The sequence below is a fragment of the Acartia tonsa genome, chromosome 11 (assembly GCF_053477335.1).
Source record: "Acartia tonsa isolate MP-2025a chromosome 11, ASM5347733v1, whole genome shotgun sequence".
NCBI classification, from domain to species: Eukaryota; Metazoa; Arthropoda; class Copepoda; order Calanoida; family Acartiidae; genus Acartia; species Acartia tonsa.
The window spans coordinates 47,419,501-47,439,875 of NC_137270.1; the positions used below are offsets into that span (position 1 = coordinate 47,419,501).

General features: G+C 34.1%; 4 protein-coding genes across 4 annotated transcripts in view; 3 read left to right on the forward strand and 1 right to left on the reverse strand.

The window, feature by feature from the left end:
- LOC145331339 (astacin-like metalloprotease toxin 2) overlaps positions 1–20,375 on the reverse strand; it is a 174,578-nt gene that overhangs the window by 111,571 nt on the left and 42,632 nt on the right. The window lies entirely within an intron of this gene.
- The window catches only part of LOC145332791 (bolA-like protein DDB_G0274169), a 32,037-nt gene that overhangs the window by 11,095 nt on the left and 567 nt on the right, over positions 1–20,375 (forward strand). The window lies entirely within an intron of this gene.
- LOC145332771 (uncharacterized) lies at positions 8,977–10,434 on the forward strand. The gene is made up of 4 exons (XM_080177827.1): positions 8,977–9,136; positions 9,255–9,438; positions 9,537–9,950; positions 10,085–10,434. The coding sequence occupies exons 1-3, from the start codon at positions 9,122–9,124 to the stop codon at positions 9,704–9,706; spliced, it is 369 nt and encodes a 122-aa protein (XP_080033953.1). The 5' UTR covers positions 8,977–9,121; the 3' UTR covers positions 9,707–9,950; positions 10,085–10,434.
- Positions 10,441–19,967, forward strand: LOC145332770 (uncharacterized). The gene is made up of 9 exons (XM_080177826.1): positions 10,441–10,494; positions 11,786–11,818; positions 12,214–12,255; positions 12,597–12,662; positions 16,202–16,255; positions 16,891–16,944; positions 18,346–18,418; positions 19,098–19,150; positions 19,502–19,967. The coding sequence occupies exons 1-9, from the start codon at positions 10,489–10,491 to the stop codon at positions 19,571–19,573; spliced, it is 453 nt and encodes a 150-aa protein (XP_080033952.1). The 5' UTR covers positions 10,441–10,488; the 3' UTR covers positions 19,574–19,967.

The following is a 20,375-nucleotide window of genomic DNA, read 5'->3' on the forward strand; positions in this document are numbered from 1 at the left end:
AGCATATGATAATGCTGATTATTAACATGAGGCCACTAAATACACTTGCAAGTGTTGACGCGTAGGGGAGTATTTTGTGGATAGTTAGGGTTTCTGAGGGCGAATAAAATTCAGTGGAGTTGTATTCGCTGGGATCCACCCCCTGAAATTTTGAGAAGTTTGCTGTTATTGGGTATGTCAGGAACGGGAGATCAGAGTTTATGGAGCATTTGTTGTTTGTAAGATCCAAATGTCCCATGTACGTTAATGTATTAGTTCCACACGAGTCATTAATCCATGTCTTAGTTCCTGAGAATACAACATTTGTTGTATTGAGTGAATAGAAGCTAGGAAATATGTTTTCTGGAGTGCAGGTGTGTGTAGTCTTGTTGAATATGTTGGAACAACAAGGGTTGAATGAATACTGACTAATATGACAAGGTTCGTTTTGGCAAGATTTATCTACTTCATAACACAAGTTTTGGTAAAATGTTACGTTTTTGTGTAGGTTATTCCTGGTGCCATAAATTGGGTATAATGTTATTGTTTTGTGGTTTGAACACTTTGTAAGAGTTCGATATTTTATAACAAGGGTAGAATCGTTATGTTGAGTGGTGGATTGGATTATGGAGTAAGGTTCCTTTTCAAGGTTGTTTGTTTTTTGGAGATTTGTTGTGGTCGTTTCAAGTGTTGTTGTTGTTATAGGTGTTGTTGTTGTTGTAGAGGTGGTTGTAGAACTTAGAGTGTCAGTTGTTGATATGGTTGTTGTTGTGGTTGTTGTGGTTGTTGTTGGAGCCGGAGCAGTAGCGAAAATAAGGTTCATCTCACTTGATTCGATAAAGGAGATGTAGGAAGTAATGGAATTTATCTTGTTCTTGATGTACTCTGAAAGGGTGTCTACCGCACTTTTGAATGTGGCAGTTTTTAAGCTGTTGAATCCTTCCAAAATTTCAATATTTTCCTGTTTGATGAAGTTCCTTTGAGTTGTTGGTATTTCGCTTGCAGAGGGTAGTTGTTTTAAGGTGTAAAGTAATTTTTCACTAGTATATTTGTATTGGAATTGTAGAGAAAGGAAATTCTCCTTTTGTAGTATAATTTTGGCAATATCACTCGGTTGTAACCTTGATTGGCATAGGTATTGTTTCTGTGCAGTACAAGCATCCGTTTCAAACGTCAACGAATCTATGTTTAGATATGCGCATTGCGATTCCAGATTTAGATTATTGAAATTTATTGTTGTTGGTTGATTACATATTTCAGTTGGAATCTTTGTGTTATCCTCGTAAATTGGGATTTTATAAGGTTTGGCAGGTAACCAGATATTTCTATTGTTTGGTGTTAAGGTAGTTATCATTGTTTTAACAGTTTTGTAATTTTCATTCGTTACTTTCATAAGCACAGAATCATCAGACTCACAATCAAGTACTGCTGCTTTATATCCTTGTGTAGTTGTTCCTATTCTTAAACGTATTCCTCCCAATGTTGAGAATTTTTTTCTTTCCGTAAAAGTTTTGGTTGTTGTGTCTGCGAAAGTTGTTATCTTGTCTGTGGTTTTTTCTATTTTATCTGCGAGAGCATCCAGTTCTTTTTTTATTTCTACTTTCGTTAGGGTAACACTTTGTGTTTCACAGATAACAGTTGGGTTATTCTCCTTAATGAAGTGGTTGACATCGGGTGCTTGGTCGCTAAGTCTTATCCATGACTTTGTATTGGTGATAAGTTGTAATATAAATATTACAACTATCATTTTATATGAATCTGAAAGCAAATAGAGTCAATAGTAAAATTGTTAGCATCCTTGGTGTTATAATTACAAATATTTTTTTTTTATTATGTGAACTGGACTTATTCGGCAAGGTTTTACTTTAGCACCCGGCCAAACATTTATTAAATAAAATCAGATATGTTATACAACAATATATATATACATGATCAAAAGAAGTACTAAAAAATAATTACAAGATTAAGTATACACATTTAAATGATTTATTTACAAGTTTAGCTTTGAGGGAGCTTTAATTAAACGCTTAGGTCTCTCTTGAGTTTCAGGGATTTCAAACCTGACTCGGCGATTACCGACATTCATTTCTTCAGAATTTTGTTCTTGCGTAGGTTGTTCAAGATCTGGTTCGTCTTCAGTAGAGCTACCAGTGGGGTTAACAACTTGCTCGTTATTTTCAACAAGTTCTTCAGGTGCTTCTAAAGTTGGTTGGAATTCGTCAATGACGCCTGGGTTTTCTACACCATATTCTGTATTTCCGGTATTTCTTAACTTTATTAGTTCCATTAGATTGTTTTCTTTGTGTAGATCTTCCCAATGTTGCCAATCTACTCCTCCTCCAAAGATCTTTTTAGCATAAAGGGGCATGTCTCTATATCTGGCAAGACTTTTTTCAGGAATTAGTCGTATAAAGTTCTTGTGTATGTACGTTGTTTTTCCATTTAGAACAGATTCGGCCAGAACAACGCTTTCAAGATTTGTGCGTACGATGAATGGACCATAGTACTTCGGTCGCAACTTCATCTTTTCATTAACCGCTGGTGTTTTGTTCAATGCCAAAATGAAACTTCCTTCAGTGAACTCTGCTGTACGACCTCCCTTTTTTCTCATTTCTTCTTTATACTTTTTGTCATTGGCGAGGGCTCTGTCATGTATAGCTTTTAATTTCTTACGATGGTTGGAGGAGAAAGCATTTAGGTTGGTCTCTTTTATTCTGAATAGAATATCTTTGTCCACAGGGTCCCACATACGATTTCTGTAACCAAATCTGATCTCGTATGGGGAAAACCCTGTGGCTAGATGTGGTGTACTGTTATAAATGGCTACAGCCAGAGGTAAATTGTGTGACCAGTTTGTTTCAAATGAGTCTGACAGTGATCGAACAAGATTTAGTATTGACGAGTGTGCCCTTTCGCACATACCTAAGCTTCTTGAACTGTATGGCGATCTTATTTTTATTTGAGTCTGATAAAGGTTGCATAGTTCTTGCATTTTTACGCTTTTTCCTAGATTCATTGCTCCATCTGTTACGATGATTCGGGGGGGACCAAATAATGAGAAGACATATGTCTCTAGTTTGTTGACTATTTCCTCTGATTTATCATTCCGTAAGGGAAAAGCAATCACAAATCTTGAAAAAGTATCTATACAGGTAGCAAAGTAGCTACCTTTTTCCGTACGTTTTAGACCTGATACCACATCTATCTGCATAACTTCGCCAAGTTGCCCCGTCACTGGGTAACCCAGTTTGTATTGTTGACCTCTAGGTGGTCGGATCCACAAGCAGGATAGACAAGTTTTACAAAAATCTTTAATATCCTTCTTCATTCCTGGCCAGAAATCAGTTGTTTGTATGATTTTGATTAACTTTCTGCTAGACAGGTGACCCAACAAGTGAGTTCTTGAAATGATGGCATTTCTGAGGGATGGGGGAGTAAGTCTTCGGAAAGTATTCCCGAATTTTATCATTACTATTCCATCTATCAATTTCTTGTCTGCTCTTTCGTTAGTTGTTAATTCCTGATACGTTTCCTTTAGTTCTTCTTGTTGAGCAGCAATGTATTTGTCTCTAGTCAATGAATTTTTGATTTCTTTTAGTATTTCTCCTTTGATGGAGTTTATCACTTCTATTTTGTTTATGGCTGTTTCACAACAATCTTCTGTTTGAATGAATTTACTTATAAGGTCAGATGAAGTTGGTATTACTATTGGGTCTTCACTATTGCTTATGGCCTCAATAATGTCCTCTGGTCCTATGATGTCTCCAAATTGGAAAGGAGTCTTCACTAGGATCCCCTGATTGTGTGGTATCTTGTTCTCGTCTCTTTCCGGATCTAGTGTATAAACTCTGGATAAGTTGTCAGCCAAGCATAGTTTTTCACCAGCTTTGTGTTTGACCATGATCTTGAATGGAAACTGGCTTAGTCTTGATAGGTATCTAGCCATGAGACTATTGCTCTTAGCTTGATGAAAAAGATAAGTGACTGCCGCGCAGTCGCTCAATATTATGGCTTCCTTACCTATTGAAAGGCAATCTGCCCTTTTTTCACATATATCAAGGATAGCAAAGAGTTCTTTCATAAGTGAGCTCCATCCACGCATTTGGGTTTCACTGAATTTCTTGCTTGTAAAAAAGATAGTTCTTGGAACAAAGATGACGTTTTTTCTCTTCAAGGTTTTGATTTCTGTGTTTGCATACGGGAACACGTCATCTTGAAAAAGTTCTTCTTCCGTTTGTGTGGAGCCTGAAGGTTTGAGGTCTACATCATAATCAATTATTTCATCTTTGCTTATGTAGTCATTGATGATCTTGCGTAAAGAATCAGTGAGTTCTGTTGGTTTCTTAGACATTATTTCGGCTTGTGCAACTTTTAGTTTCGGTATGTCTTCTGGTGAATAAGAATCAACTTGGTATGCCACTGCTCCATATGCTGAGCCACTGGCATCTACTTCTAAGAAGATGGGTTTGGTACTGTCAACAAAGTTTAACATGGTAGGTTTGCTTATCATTTGCTTGAGTTTGTTGAAAGCATGTCTTTCCTCCTTGTTTAAGGTAATTCTTTCATTTGGAGAAGAGGTTAATTTGTACAGTGGAGCTGATATTTGGCTGTAATTTGGTATAAAGTCACTGCAGAAGTTGCAACATCCTAAGAATCGCATTACTTGTTGTTTAGTTGTAGGTTCAGGAAACTCGACAATGCCTTCGACCTTGGATGGATCGCATCGGATGCCATCCTGACTGATGATCATGCCTAGAAGTTTTAATTCTGGTTGAAACATCTTGAGTTTTGGTAGGCTAATTCTAAATCCGGCTGAGTCTAATCGTTTTATAACTTCTTGGAAAGCATTGAATGCTTCCTCATAAGATTTGCCAAAGATGATAATATCATCCATATAGTTGGCTGCGTTGGATAGACCAACGATTACTCTAGAGATTTGTCTACTAAACCAACTAGGGGCATTCTTGAACCCATAGCCCATACGGCATGGTTGATATTGACCGAAAGAGGTCAATATACTTGCTTTAAACCTATCGGATTCCTTGATCCTTATGGACTGGTAGGAATCCTTTAGGTCAAGCAAGATAAAATATTGCTGACCACTCAATTTTTGTAAGAGCATTTTCATACTTGGTAAAGGGAAGAGATCTGCTTTTGTGACACTGTTTAGTTGTCTATAGTCTGTTATGACTCTGACTCGGACATTGCCTGTATTAGTGGCATCTGGTCTAGGGCGTATAAATATGCCGGAAGAGTATGGGCTTGATTCAGGGATAAGTAGTTTGTTTTGTATCATCTCTTCTATTGTTTCTTGGATTTGTTGTTCAAATATGTGATGCAACTTGTATGGTTTGCTCGTAACATTGGGGTTTGCTGAGGTGAGTTCTATTTGAAATTCGCTGTTGGACAGGGTGCAGTCTCCAAAATCGGTATTACTTTTGCTTACTACGTTCGGAAAATCTTTTGTCAGGAGTTTGAAGACTTTACCTTTGAGGTGAGGCGGTACATTTTTTAGTACCTCTTCCCAAATTTCTGGGCCAACTTTGATTTTCATGGGTTGTGTCGCTTCTTCGATGATATCACTAATGTCTCCAGCTTCTGACTTGTCTCCAGGTTCAGAAAGTTTTATTTTGTTAACGTTCGGGTTTCTGTGATTTTCTTGTTCTAGTTTTCTTTCGGTTTTGTTAACCTTGGGTTTCTTGCAAGTTTGATGTTTGAGTTTTTCTTCTAAAATTTTAGCGCTGTTGCTAATGTTGGGTTCTATTTTAGATTCAGAGTTAACTGTCTCCATTATTTTCAGTGTGGGGTTGTATATTTTGGAGTTTTTTGGTAACAACTCAAAAGTTCCTATTTTTTCACCTTTGAAAATAGTTTTACTGCCAAATTCGTGATTTTGGATTGGGATCTGTAGTGTGCCATCCCCCTCTAAAGAGCAAAGACCTGTGATTTCTTGAGGGAAGAAGTTATGTTTGAGTGTGGTGAAGCCAATTGTGTTTTCGATCTCCTTGGTGTTGATGAAATTTATATTCGCTTCCAGCAGTTTGGCGGATAATGTTGTCGTTTCACCTCCTGGAAGTTGTATAGTATCTTGGGCGAAAACTGGAAACAGCTTATTCTCTTGTACAGGTAACTTCTGTAGGACGGTTTTGGTTTCCCAATTTTTGAACACTAGAAAAACCTTGCAGTCACCGTCTATTTCCCAATTTATTCGTTTCGAGCGCAGACAGTCAGCACCTATCAAATTAGTGCTGTTAGGAAAACTGGAAACAAGGAAAGTTTGTTTTACTGAACATTTGTCAAAAACAATATTGAGAAGGACTTCTGCAAGGAAAGGTATCTCGTTTCCTGAGAAGTCTCTAGCAGTTTTAGTAGGTTGTCTAACTTCTAGGACATTTTTAGGTTCTATTTGATCAAAAGTTTCTTTATTGATGATAGAGTGGCCACTGCCAGTGTCTATCTCAAAAGATATGTTCAGGTTGCCGCATTTTCCCGTGATAGAGAATTTAGATGTTAAGGGAATATCAGAGGGTAGATCTGGCATTACGTGGATCTCTTCTTCTTCATCTGTGTCACTGTTTTCCGTTTCAGATCGAAAATTCCTCTTTTTCCGCTTCTCTTGTAGATTATATAGTTTTTTTCGCAAGTTTACTTGATTTTTGGTAGGTAACTTCATTTCTCGATATATTTGGTTTTTTATTTCATTTATATCGTACTTTGAAAAATGCTTGTTTTCTTCTTTAGTGTAAAGTTGAAACAGCAAGTTGGCTACTCCAAAAATCATAGCAATTTCAAATCCAAATATTAGTGTTATTAATAATTGAACGAATTGGAGTACTTCATTTTTGTTCTTAATCAATCTTTCCTTGAAAGTTTGAAAAAGGAACATGAAGCATGCAACGACTGTCAAGTCATCTTGTGGTTTTTTCTCATAGTTTGCTGTGCTGTTTGTGAAGTCGACAAGATTCACTTTACTATGGGATTGTAGGAATGAAGGTTCTTCTGTTTGTAATTGTTTTTCAGAGGTTGTGACATTCCTTGGTTCTTGTATGTCATTATTCAGGTATTCTTCAGTCATGGTATTTACAGAAGTGGTGGTTTTACGGGGAGTCTCACCTAACCCCTTAGATCGTTTTTTGACTCAATTGTTACTTTGACATTGTCTTCTGTCACTATGTTAACATGGCCTTCCCTAGGGGCTTGTTTGCAGTCCTTAGGGAGGTGAACGCCTATTTTACAGGACGAACACAGATAATAGGCCATTGGGCAATCTTTGTAGAGTTTGCACTCTCGCCCGTAGTGGTTATCTCCTCCACATTTGTAACATTTACCCTGGAGACGTTTGGCAACTTGGTCTGTTAATTTGATTATGTGGATTGTGGTTTCTGGTTTGTCCTCTGTATCAGAACCTTCATCCACGGAAGAAATTTCAAAGACTGTGCTGTCTTTACCCTTTTGTTTTGTATAAACTGGAGCAAGTTGGATAAATATTCTTGATAAGCTTGCAGTGGTGAAACTACCTTCCATCTGTTCGCGTTCTACCAGAGTGGTAGCCATCACCGGGTATAGAACAAGTAACTTGTCCTTTATGCGGTTATAGACAAAGTCTGGTGGGTTAGCTGGTTTAGCTGCGGTGGCAAGTTCAGTGGCTAACCTCTTGATATTTGCAAATGTTTCATTGGGTGCACATGCATTTGGGGGTTTGTAATAGTTGAGACGGTTTAGGCACCCTATGTAACTGCTTTGGCGGCCATAAACCGGCATCAACTCCTGGTATAACTGTTTTAGAGTGCTATTGTTTTCTTCGTGGAATCTCAACTCGATGTATAGAGTTGATCCCATTTGGATTCTACTTTTGATTAAGTTGAACCATTGTGCCTTATTCAAATTAGCCTCTTCTGCCAGTTTCCCTGCTGCAAAAAGTAGAGATTCAAGGTCTTCATCTGCTTTTCCTGTGAATTGATGTCGAAACATATCCTTCAAAGTTCCGATACAATCACGGTGTTTGGTTGATTCAGCTGCTTCATTTTTCTCTATATTGGGGGGTGTTAGCGATTCTTGTAGGTTTCCAAGTTTGTGGTTGCGAACTGCTTGGCTCACCTGAGTTTTGTTTAAGCTATTTAGCAGCGATTTGGTTTTCTCCAGGTTACTGTCCTTCAGGGTGAGTTGACCAATTTCTTTTAGAATGTGTTGGTGTTTGGAGAGCAGATTTTTCAGACTTTCTGGGTGCTTTGATTTGTCTTTCTTTTTTTTCTTAAATCTGGATTTTGGTTGGTAGACACTCCCGTCACTAGTGTTCCCGTCGATGTCAGTTTCGGAATAGAAACTGACTTCGCTTCTATTATCATCCACCTGCTTGAGAGTAGCTATTTCCTCTCTAGCTGCAGTAAGTTCTCTTTCGAGTTCTCTAATACGCTCCTCTGCCATGTTTATGTATATAGTTGTTCTTCTTTAAAGTTTTATCTTTTTTAATAATATTCACTTAGAGTATCTCTTAAACAATGTGTATAAGCAAATGGTGACGCTTATTCCAGAAATAAATCCAATAATAAAAAATATCAGTACATAATATAACATTATAATACACTAAAGGTTAAAATAATAATTATTCAAAAGCTCCTGTTAGGGAACCTTTTCATTAAAAATACAATATTATCAGTACAATTATACATATAATAGAAATAAAGTTTTTGTAAATGAGTTTATGTTTAATGTGACTAATTTTTAATCACTATCACTGTCTGAATGATCTGTTAGGAGGTCAGGGCATTCATCGATTGTAAGGTTTTGGATCGCCAGTAACAATACGATTATTAACCACGCTACTATGTCTTGATTAGTTTTCATGCTCTATATCTGTAAAAGTTATAAGTATGAGTTATAAGAGTAGGTTTATATATTTGTCTACCAAAAAAAACATTAAGTACCTAAGAAAAATGACCAATCTATCACAAAAAAAAAACATTAAGTACCTAAGAAAAATGACCAATCTATCACAAAAAAACATTAAGTACCTAAGGAAATTGACCGATCTATCAAAATGTTAAGTACCTAGGGAAAACAGTAGTATATTTATTTAATTAAATTATAATTTACAATATCATTGTTTCAGGTATCTCTTGGGGTTGTGAGCGCTGCTTCTTGGATGTTTGAAGACCAGGTAACTTTATTTGATTCTGCGTATTATGTGCTACGTTCATTATTGGTAATGAAATATTTAACTTCTGTACAAGGTAGTGATAATTGTGGTGTTTTGACGTGGGTATTAACTATTTTAGGTATTGGCTGGTAGTAGCACTACTGCTCCTGCGGGTGGGCAACTTGTACTGGACCTGAAGCAGTATGTGAACGGAACTGAGGTTGGAGATCCAAGTGGGCACGTCTATGGTTTCTTTGAGAAGTTCACCACAATGGAGATAATTCTGCTGTTGCTAGGGGCATTTGAGAAGTGTTTCTTAGCAGGTTATTGTTTGTTTACTAACCCATATGACTCTAATCTGAGTTTGATTTACAGTTATTTTCATCAATTAAGCTGTTTCTTCATTTACTTCTATTTTTAGTAATGCTGTGTCGGTACCAGAGGTTGAGGATGAAGTTAAAGAGGATGTCTAGCTGTCTTGTTCTGGAGCGAGAGAAGATTCAAGCGCAGACAACCCTCATAAAACTTATGAGAGATGAACTTCGTACTTCCGTTCCCGACAACAGTGGCCTTCCACCACCTTCTGTTTAATAATCATAATGTTATTCTCTGTATAACCATTATATGTGGATATCATGTATTTCTGTATATTTTTTTTTCAGAAAATATGAAATGTACTTTTAACGTAATTGTTATAGGGAAACCTAGTGTTGGTAAAAGTTCATTGTGTCGTATGTATTTGAAAGCTCAGACTTTGAGATCCAGTCCATCCAGCCGCTTGCAAATCTTTTACGTTCCTGAATACGACACATTCTTGTTCGACTGCGATGGGCAGGTAAAGAGTTGATAATGATTTATAGTATTTTTATAGACTAGGTTTCTAATATGATAAGGGTTTTCTTTTTCTTTTTTTTTTTTTCAAGAAAAAGCAATTAACATTCATAGAAAAATATTTCTTTCGTTTTCTAGGACGGCCCAGACGATGTAACTGACCAGCAGCTACACGCTGCGAGTCTGGTCATTTTAATTCAAGACCTAACGAAGCCATGTGATGTTAACACTTGGATCCGCTCGTTAAGAAGTCGAAGAGAGGAGCTGGATATTGTAATATTTGGGAACAAGGCCGATAGGCCTCGTCGAGTTCTTGGGCACGAGCTTGAGGGCGCTGGTGTCAAAGTTTATTTAACTAGTATTCATCATGTTGACAGTGTTAGTAGTGCCTTTGACAATGTTTTGTGTAAGTTATCTTCTGACAGGCACGAAAACTATAATTATATCATTGAGTCTTGCACTGGGTGCCATATTGTCTAATTTTCACTTTTCATAGTTTTTTAAAAAATGTTTGATATTACTGATTGTGTTTTCTTCATTTGATGAAGGTAATTATTCTTTACTGGTCATATATGAAAAATTGCCATCCAGGACTTGGGCAAGTTTTTCATATACAAGTGTAAAGTGTCCTGGAATACAATACTTGAAAGTTAGTAATGAAACGTTAGATGATGTAATATACATTATTTACATTGTCGTGAAATACATTAACGGAGGAGTCGGTTGTTTCTTTCACAACTTCTTTTCAGCGACCGCAGACGTATAATCCTTCCGTTATATGTAGAGACCGCCGCAACAGATATTCATGTATAGACCACCCCGGTCTTTATGAACATTCATTTGTTGCCTATTGCTGCGAAAAGACATTCCATTAAGTCGCTAGAGAATTCATTTTCTGAGGGGTCATGACTTTTGTTTTTAACTACGGTCCCAAACACCCTTTGGGATAGTGTTTACAAAATCATGAATTGTGATGTTAAAATCAAGAAGCGGCCCCAGGGGTCATCCTACCCCTTAATAAAAGGCCAAGCAGAACGACACAAGGGGATACCTCAGGGGTAAGGGGATTGAGGTGCTATTCTGCCCTCATTAAGAATTGTTGAGCCATAAAAAAAAGGAATCTATATAAACCATGAGTCAACATTAAAATTTCAGCGGTTGAATGTACATGATTTATGAAAAGGGGAAATTTGATGAAATGCTGGAGGGTATGAGGGAAGGAGGGGTCTGCTCCTTTGGGGGGAAAATGGTTAGTGCGCAGGAGTGAGGGATTGTTGGTCATTTAGCACGACAACATTATGCCAACAATCTTGTGTAAAACAATTTTTCCAAAAAAACTATTAAAGGACAACTTTTCAATTTCCCATGCACAGGGTCATTTCGATATTTAGAATTTTATATGTTAAGTATACAGCGAGATATATATATTTATATATGGAAATTATTAGCAGACAAAATACCCTTGTAGGTTAGACCTTAAAACAGTACACATCTATAACCAATGACATGTTCTTAGTGTATCTGTATAAATTAGTTGATATGTATAATATAAGGTTGGCAACATCCACAAAAGCGAAGTTTTAAAATGTCTGAACACAATAATGAGCTCGATGTAGATTTGACATTCACAGCCGTATGGATGAACATATTTTTTTGTGAAGGAAAAAAAACATTTTCTTTTTGACGTAGGTTGCTCCATACCTTTGTCGGTTTTAAAGAAACAGTATGTTAACCTTAAAGGTTAATGGACGTTAGGACAGACAGACAGGGATACGTGCGTTATGCTGTGAAAATTGTAGAAAAGCTTTGCTTTTAATTAATTCTATTTATTTATTAAAGGTTGAACTATTTGAGAACCTTATACTTACACAGGTAAAGCAACATATATACATTAACAAGGATGACAAGCCGTTAATCAGCGAAGCTTAAAGCAATATTAAAACGATGGGTGTTCCAGAAAATATGGGATAAAAATTCGAAAATAAATAAACCGTCAAATCGTGGTGAGGGGAAAAAACTTTTCTTGTGTCGAAGCGGGGCGAAATAAAATATTGATAAAAAAAGTATACTTTTCGGTTTCTGAAAAGCGTTCTGACCGTACTGGTCTAATTTTCCTGTTTGTTCTGTTTCTAAAAGGGAATTTTCATGTAAAAGTATGAATGAATTATGGTTATTCCATAGGTTATTGACGTACTGACATATTCGACATGAGCATAAAGTAGCGTTGCTATAAATATTTATAAAAAATATACTATGTACTATTTAAGGATTGTGAAGCAGGGACTAGAAAAGTTGATACTATTATTAAGGTGGGTGCAGCGAGTTCATTTGAAAATAGGTTTCAATAATAATATTTAATTATGCGAATATAAAAAAAATGATCTAGTACATATTTCATTCTCATGGATTTAAGAATTATTACTGTTTTACGTTAAAAGAAAATTAACAAGGACGTTTGTGTGTGTAGATTTCAACTAAGAGCATACAGACGTAGCTTAATTTAAAACAATTATTTGTTTGACAGACAGACATGAATTGTAGAAATATTTGCCGGACTCTTTGGTTGTTTCACGTCAAGATTAAAATGTTTCATTTACAAGTAAAATTTCCGAAATTAGTTAATTATCTTGAAAAAAAATTTTTTTGTTAGGACTTAATAATTCCACAAGAAAAACAGTTTGTTCCTGAAAATCATCATTCGTCTTTGGTATATGAGGTAGGATTTACTTTTACTAATTGTCTTTAACAAGGATGACAACAGCCATAAGTAACGAAGTTCTAAATTGATTGATAGCCATTTGAAAAAAAAATATTTTTTTTGAGTATGTTAAAAGACATAAATGAAAAAATCACGAAACCTTTTAAATATTTATAATATCTTTTGAAGCATTAAGCTAAGGAGAAAAACATGAAATTTATGAATCGATTTGGCACCTTAATTGGTGTATATGTTATTGGAATCTTCACAAAAAATTTCAGCTGTCTATCTTTAATAGTAGAATTATAGAGTAGCGTCGCTACTAAAAAAAAGGTGAATGTTTCACAACAAAAAGTTGTGTTTGGATAAAGAGTTAATCAAATCTTTAAATCAATTTATATTTATTCAATTATGCGACGTACAAATTTCACACCGAATAAAGTTGATAAGTACATGAGTTAGGGATATAATTGCTACGCAGAAATTACGATTGGGTGTTAGGGAATGGATTAAAACAAAAAGCAATCACGAGTATATTTTTTTAAAAGCTGGAAATGGTAAGGATTTAAGCGTCACACAAAAGTTTTTGTGTGATATTGCATTTGTTACATTTCAAATATAACACAATTTATCTCAACAAATTTATTTAACATTTTTGTTATTAATGTCAAGATAATGAAAAGTAAAAGAAAGATTAGTTGAAGTTATACAAAAATTGGACTCAAAAATATATATGAATCTTTAACTTCTGTAAATTTGAGAATTTTCATGAAAGGGGATAAAACTTTTATTAAACTTTTAAACAGCACTTTAACATAATTTCATACTACTATTCAGACTTTATTTTTTACGACTGTGCCAACCCTCTGGGTGTCGGAAATAATAGACATAAAAATAACATTTAATGCTACTTAAAAGAAAATTCATTCGTTTAATTTTTGTGATTAGAAGCTTCAGATGACAAGCGTTTGTAGAGTAGCTGCGCTATATTTGCAATGTTACAGCATTTTATTCCTTTATATTAGGGTATCGTGTTTTTTTTTGTTTTATTAAAATATATTACAAGAATAGGGGGTTGGGGTTGTTGTAATATTAGGGATAGATATTCTAAAAATAAATTTGTTTTGGGGCTTGGGTATAACCTGTTGTTAAGAAAAAGGGAAAATTTTTCTAGTATGCTAAGCATTTTTCACGTTTAATGGAGTAAAAAGGGAAAAGTGGTTCGTTAACTATGTAAATTTGTATGTTGTCATTCAATTTTACATTTATTATTAAAAGTAGGCTTCCAAAAGTGTAGGAATATTTGGAAAAACCGAATATTGTTAATATCCATTGAAAGGAGATTATAGCTTAAAGATGGTTTTGAAAAAGATAATAGGACATCAATAATTTTTTGTGTTGCGTAATAGATTAAAACTAAAGTTTTTTTTTATTTATTTACGAGGTTAAACAAAATTATACGTACAATTGCTTTACAAATTCTTTTTTATGCATATTTGCAATCAGAAGAATTCACTTTAATTTAAATATTTAATTACGAATTTATTTCCATTAGAATATTTTATTTATTTGTCTCAAACATCATTAAAATAAAAACATATGAATTGACTATTTATCATGATAAAAAATGTTTAATTGGAATCGAAAAACCAATATACATTAAATGAACGTGAGGACAGGCTAACCTTAAGCATATAAAAGATTCGCTTATTGTAAAATTGTTGTAGGGATATTTTAAAACAATATAATGTTGTAAAGTTTTATATAGGTGTATCCTTAAAATTTGGGTTCATTTTACGACATATTTGATGCTTCGCCCTTAGCGGGAGTGATATCTTGATTTATTTGCAAAAACTAGCGATGTTTTAAAGCAAAGTTTTTAATGAGCATCAATGAGTCTATTTGTTTTATGATTTTAAAAATTAATAAATTTGGTTTTAGATTTGAGCAAGGGTGACAAAATCCATAAAACGAAGCTTTAGAAAGATATGATTGAAAAATATGGGTATTGTCTTTTGCGTGACGTCATGGAAATTGTTATTTTTGGTAAAATCGCTTATTTACAATATAATATTTAAGGACCTACTTACATTTTTGAGAGTTCGATTATATAAATGCTTTGCATATAGCGTTTTGTGCTGTTGTTCTTGGGATCAATATTTTTTTAAAAATTTCAGAATGATCCAATTTTTTTCTCATGAATGGAATTTTTGTTAGAAAGACTTAAAAATCGGTATGTTTGAGATGGGCATACGTATATTCTGGTATAGAGTTGCTACGCTTACTAGATTACTTCAGATGGACGCACGGTTTACTCTTATTATAGAAAAGTTTCGTCGTTTTTGTTTACAAACTAATAATATTTTTCGTTGGAAATGATTTCTGTTAGATAAGCATATATCTTTTGTTTTGAAGCGTATATTGTTAAAAATTTGTTATGGACAAAAACAGGGTTTATGGATGGGTCAATGTAAAAAAATAAAGTATTTTGCAAATCTAAATCGGGTTAGGAATTAAGGGTTTAGTGTTCGTGGTAATTTAAGTTTGCAAAATTTTAAAACTAATTTGATCGTGAAAAAAATCTGTATGATTATTGTAAATTTTTGTAAAAAATGGGTAATATGGTATTTTTGCAAATGTTTATCTGTCGTTGACGTGATTGCCGTGACAGACGGACAGACAATTAATTAGGTATAGAGTCGCTTTGTTCTAAAGATTCTTCTTTGAAATCAAAGATTTGTTTTTGGATTTAATAAAAATCATAAAGTCACGAAATTGTTCAATTATTTGATAGTAAGAAGTTACTTTTTGTGTAATGATTGAACTAAAACCTTATTTTTTTGTTGGATTGTCTATTTATTTGAATATGAAAAATTTCTGCAAAAACGTCATTACGCTTATAAAAGTAAAAATAAAAAAAATGTAAAGTTATTCTGTAGAAGTTGAGTTGGCAAATCATACAATTAATTTGTTTAATTACTTGATTAATTTGGGGAATTTGAATTAAAACATTTGAAAAATTTCTGTTTATATGACATTTTTATTTTGCTAAGGAATAAAATCACGAAACCTCTCAATATCTTTATTTGCATGAGTCTCCCCCCCCCCCCCGAAAGCGAGAAAAATCAGGCGGGGCTGGAGGGAGGTAGTTCTATCTTCGGGGAAAGTTCCAGAAAGGTAACTAATAAGGCAAAAGCAAGAAAAAAAATTAAAGAAAAAAACTATATTTTTGAGAAAGTTTATTTTGTTAAAAATTGATCGAACGAAGTTAGTTGCGTAGTACGATTCTAAGGTTATTTAAACAAGGATGACAGCATCCATAAAAGTGAAGCACTGAAACAGTATGACAAACAGACATTAACATTTATATATTGGCAAAACTGAATAATCAAAATATAAATGTATAAGAGTTAAAGCAAAATTGTAAATGAATGTGTTGAAAAACTGTGTTATACAGGGTAATGTTTATGGACATATTTACATCGGAAAGACGTGATTATAGAGTCGCTTCGCCTATAACATTATGTATATAAACGGTATAATATGTACAATTTTAGGAGAGCAATGAGAAAGATATTCCAGGCAAGAAGTTAACAGAATTTGTTGTGGAGGTAAGAAAAATCAAAAAGAAAATCAAGTTTCGTTTAATGGGGAAAGAAAATTGAGCGAATTATTATTGTATGCAAAAAAAATTATGAGCTAATTTTCCTTAAAGTAGGAGGGAAAAGGCATGAAAGCCGAAACTAAGAAATAAAAACGTACCGACAGACAAACTAAGTTTATGAGTGCCTTGCTACGGGGTTGGTTCTTATCGATCATATGAGGGGGCGGGGGTGGGGGTGGGTAGGTGAATTGACAAGATTGGGAAAAGGTGTATGGGTGTTGTAACAACAAAAATTCATGTGTTATTTGGGTGTATGAATTTTGGAATAAACGCAGAATAAAAAAAAAAAATAAAAACGTATAATAAATGCTTATATGAATCTGTAATTTCAATAAAAAATAGTATTAGTTGGCGGCATTGTTCAGATTAAAAAATTGCAAAATGTTTTGGTTGGTTTAAATGACAGCTATGGGCCTGGAATTTTTTGAAAACCTAAACCATTATGAATATAGGAGGGGTCTTATAGACCATTAACAGGGATGAATAGGGATGGTAAACCACAATTTTTTGAAAATGGATATACGGACGGTCCGGTGACTAATGTTGTTGAATCTTTTCTGACTTGTATTTAAATATTTACAGGGAGAGGTAGAAAGCGATGGAACAAATTTTCCGTGCTTGGAGGAACAAAGACAGGTATTGTTGCGGACGAACCGACTTGAAATACAGAAAAGCCTTGTCATTTCTTTGCAAAAAAAAACTATAAATTTTGATGTAAAATGGTATGTCTAACAATCAAAATCAAGCGAACTTCGTTTCGAATATTTGTATCATTATAAAAACGATACGCGACCTATGTGAAGCATACTCAATTTTATATTTTTTAATTTTGGCAAGAGATTGGTTTTAATGATATTCCTAAAAAATACACAAAGTTAATCTCGGCCCCTAGATTATCCGTCAAGATATGCTTATTTAAGATTTGGAGGGATAGGACCATGGGGTATAGTTTTGTTCAGAAATCAATATTTGTATATATCTTAAGAAATAAGTAATAGTTATTTGTAAGAGGTAAATTTACAGTAAGGATATGAAACTATTCGTTTTAAATGCAAGTGTTTTATTGTATTTGAGCACGTTGGGGTTCATTCGTTGAAAATATGACATACATTTAGTTTAAAACTGTAATATCTACCAATTTCCATATGTTAAGGTGAAGCCGTCTATCATGTTCAAATATAAAGTTTAATATATACAGAATGAAAAATTGAATGGCCTTGGGTATTGTGAAAAATTGGGGCGGGGGGGATTAGGGCCCAAATTGATAAATAAGGCAGGTATAAGGTAAGGTGGGAGTGGGAGGGGATTTTGGGGGGGAATTCCTACAAGGTGGTTGGGAGGGGGAACTACGTGTTCGAAGTATTGTATTATGTTTCCCAATGGGGGGGGGGGGGGGGTGAGGGTGGGAGGGGTGATATAATGGATTTACCTAGATTAATATACAGATAGCAGGTGGCCAGGGATAAAATGGACCACTAAAGCAAATGTAAATATTTTGTTTTGCTTACTGAATGAATGTTTAAGTCAACGTCAATTTCTAACTTGTTTGTTAAAAAGAAAAATAATTCCAATTCTCTAATATCCCTGAGGTGTAAGAAAAACCATTTGAAACTAATCGATATTTTTGAAGCCAAAGCTATTTCCAACGTCAATTTCGAAGCCAAGAATAGTTTTAGATAAAAGATAAGAGTAAAAAGTAAAATATTAGGCAACATACCATGAAATCCCTGTTAGGGATTTGAAAATACGTCAAATTTTGGCATTTCCAAATATATACAACGCAAAAGGCCTTTTATGGCTTTTGGAATTTGATTTAGAAGAAAGAAAAAAAATAATTTTGGATTCTTTTGTTGTCAAGGCTATTTTGTTCAGGCGTAGATTATTTACTGATTTTGTTGTGAAGTAGAAAACAAAAACTAGATTAGCTTTACTTTCCATTAAGCCTATGTAAAAACTAATTTTGAGAATAATTTTCAATGAATATGAACAACGTAATTTATGAAGTTGAATAAAACATAAAAAGTTAAAATTTTGTAGGAGATGTCGGTTCAGCCAGAAGTTTGGGAAGCCGGACTGGTGATAGTCGCTGTTGTATTGGTCTACTTAACAGGTCGGTACGAAGGGGCGTAAGGAGATGTTCGTTAATATGCCCCTAGAGGCTGCGGCTGGGGGGGAAGGTATGAGAAGAAAAAAAATATGTAAGAGCTGATGTTAAGAGTGGCCACAGCTTAAGGGATGAAAGGAAAAAACTCATGTTGTAATCATCAAAGACGCATGAAATAAACGGTTCGACAAGATTGACAGACCAACAGTCAAGATCGACAGGCCACTAAACACAGAAAAGCTGCGCTTAGCTGAACAATATTTTTTGTTTGTTTTTGAAGGAAAGTGGGCCCTCTCCGCGAATGGGCAGTAAATTTTGGTTCGACCTTTTCAGATAATCATTGTATTGGGTATGAATGCACGGTGCATAGGGATAAGGGGTAAACAATGAATGAAAGTATACAACTTTAACTTAGGGTATGAGAAATAAAACTTGTTAAAGTCGAAAAAGAAAAGAAAGTGCCAGAAATAAAATAAAAACATTGGGAAAGTCTCCATGTTATGAAGCACAATGGTCCATGTAGGGACAAAATGCGGAATTATTTTACTACCAAAAGGTTAATGAGGCGATTTATTGTAATTCAAAATTTGCGATGTAAAAGGGTATACATTCGTTACAATGGAAGTGTCAGTAAAATTGCATAAAAAAATGAAAGCTGTTAATAAAAAAAAATGTGATATTTTAGAATGGAGGGCTGCTATGGCTATGATGCGAGGAAGAAACAGTTGGAACTGTAAGGTAAAAATACTTTAACTTATAAGTATAGCTTAAATAGAGATATGAGATAAAGAACTGCTGCAAAAAAAATCTCAAGAATTGACGGTAACAACCATAGGAGCGGCGCATCTAGAAAACAAATTAACCAATGAACACAAAAAGTAACAAAAGCTACATGTTAAATATTACTGAGATAAACCAAGTGACGTAACGAAATGTAGAATAGCTTTGCAAAAAGAATGAAATATGTCTAGTTCACATAAAAATATATATCGAGTATATAAGGAAAAAAAAAATTTTAAAATGTAATCACTGCACAAACCTTTGTAATAAAAAAAACAAAAAAACTATAAACTAAATATTTTGTTTCAGGAGAAACCAGCTTATGATAAGTGTAACAAAGGAATTTGCCAGTCCAAAAAAGAAGAAAAGGAGCTGCTATGAAAATAACCAAAGTTAAAAGTCAAAAACAAAAGTTATTGCGATTCCGCGAAAAGTCGGGGAGCCACTGTTTTAATTTAAAAAACCGAAAAATCTATGTAAAAGTGAAAAAGCGAAAATGTGAAAAAAGAAGATTTAGAGTAATGTGATGTTCGACTATTGGCTTTAAGAAATAATACTTTTATAGACAATTTTAATAAATTAACAAAAGATAAAAAGATGTGGAAAGAATAACTTTATTTTAAACCTTTTTAATGCAAAATTCAATATCAAAATATTACAAGTGGCATAAATTTTAATATCTAAATTTAAGATAACCCTTCTTTGGGCACCAAAGTAAACTGTTAATAAAGAAATTAGCTCAAAATAGGCAGTTGAAAATCTTTGAACATTTAACTTTTGGTTATTGTGCTCAGTATTTATTCGTCGGCAATCGTTAGATCACCAGACCTAGTGTAATTAAGATTTTATTTAAATTATCATAAGAGGTTTTTCCTTACTACAAATCACATTGAATGGTTCTCACTAACTGCCTGTTTATGGTCCATGGTTTCATAGTATTAGCGAGTGTTTCTTACATTCAACAAATTACAATTTTTACACATAAAAATACATAATTATTAATTTTATACAAAAATATTACAAATATATATATCATAGTAGAATATGTATAATAAATGATGTTGTGATGAATTTTCTTTGTTTAATTTTGATAATTTCATGTAAATCATTGGTCTCATGGTATGGTTCGTTCTTGTTGGAGCTGTTTATAAGGTGGTGGCTGAAACATAAGAGACATATAGAA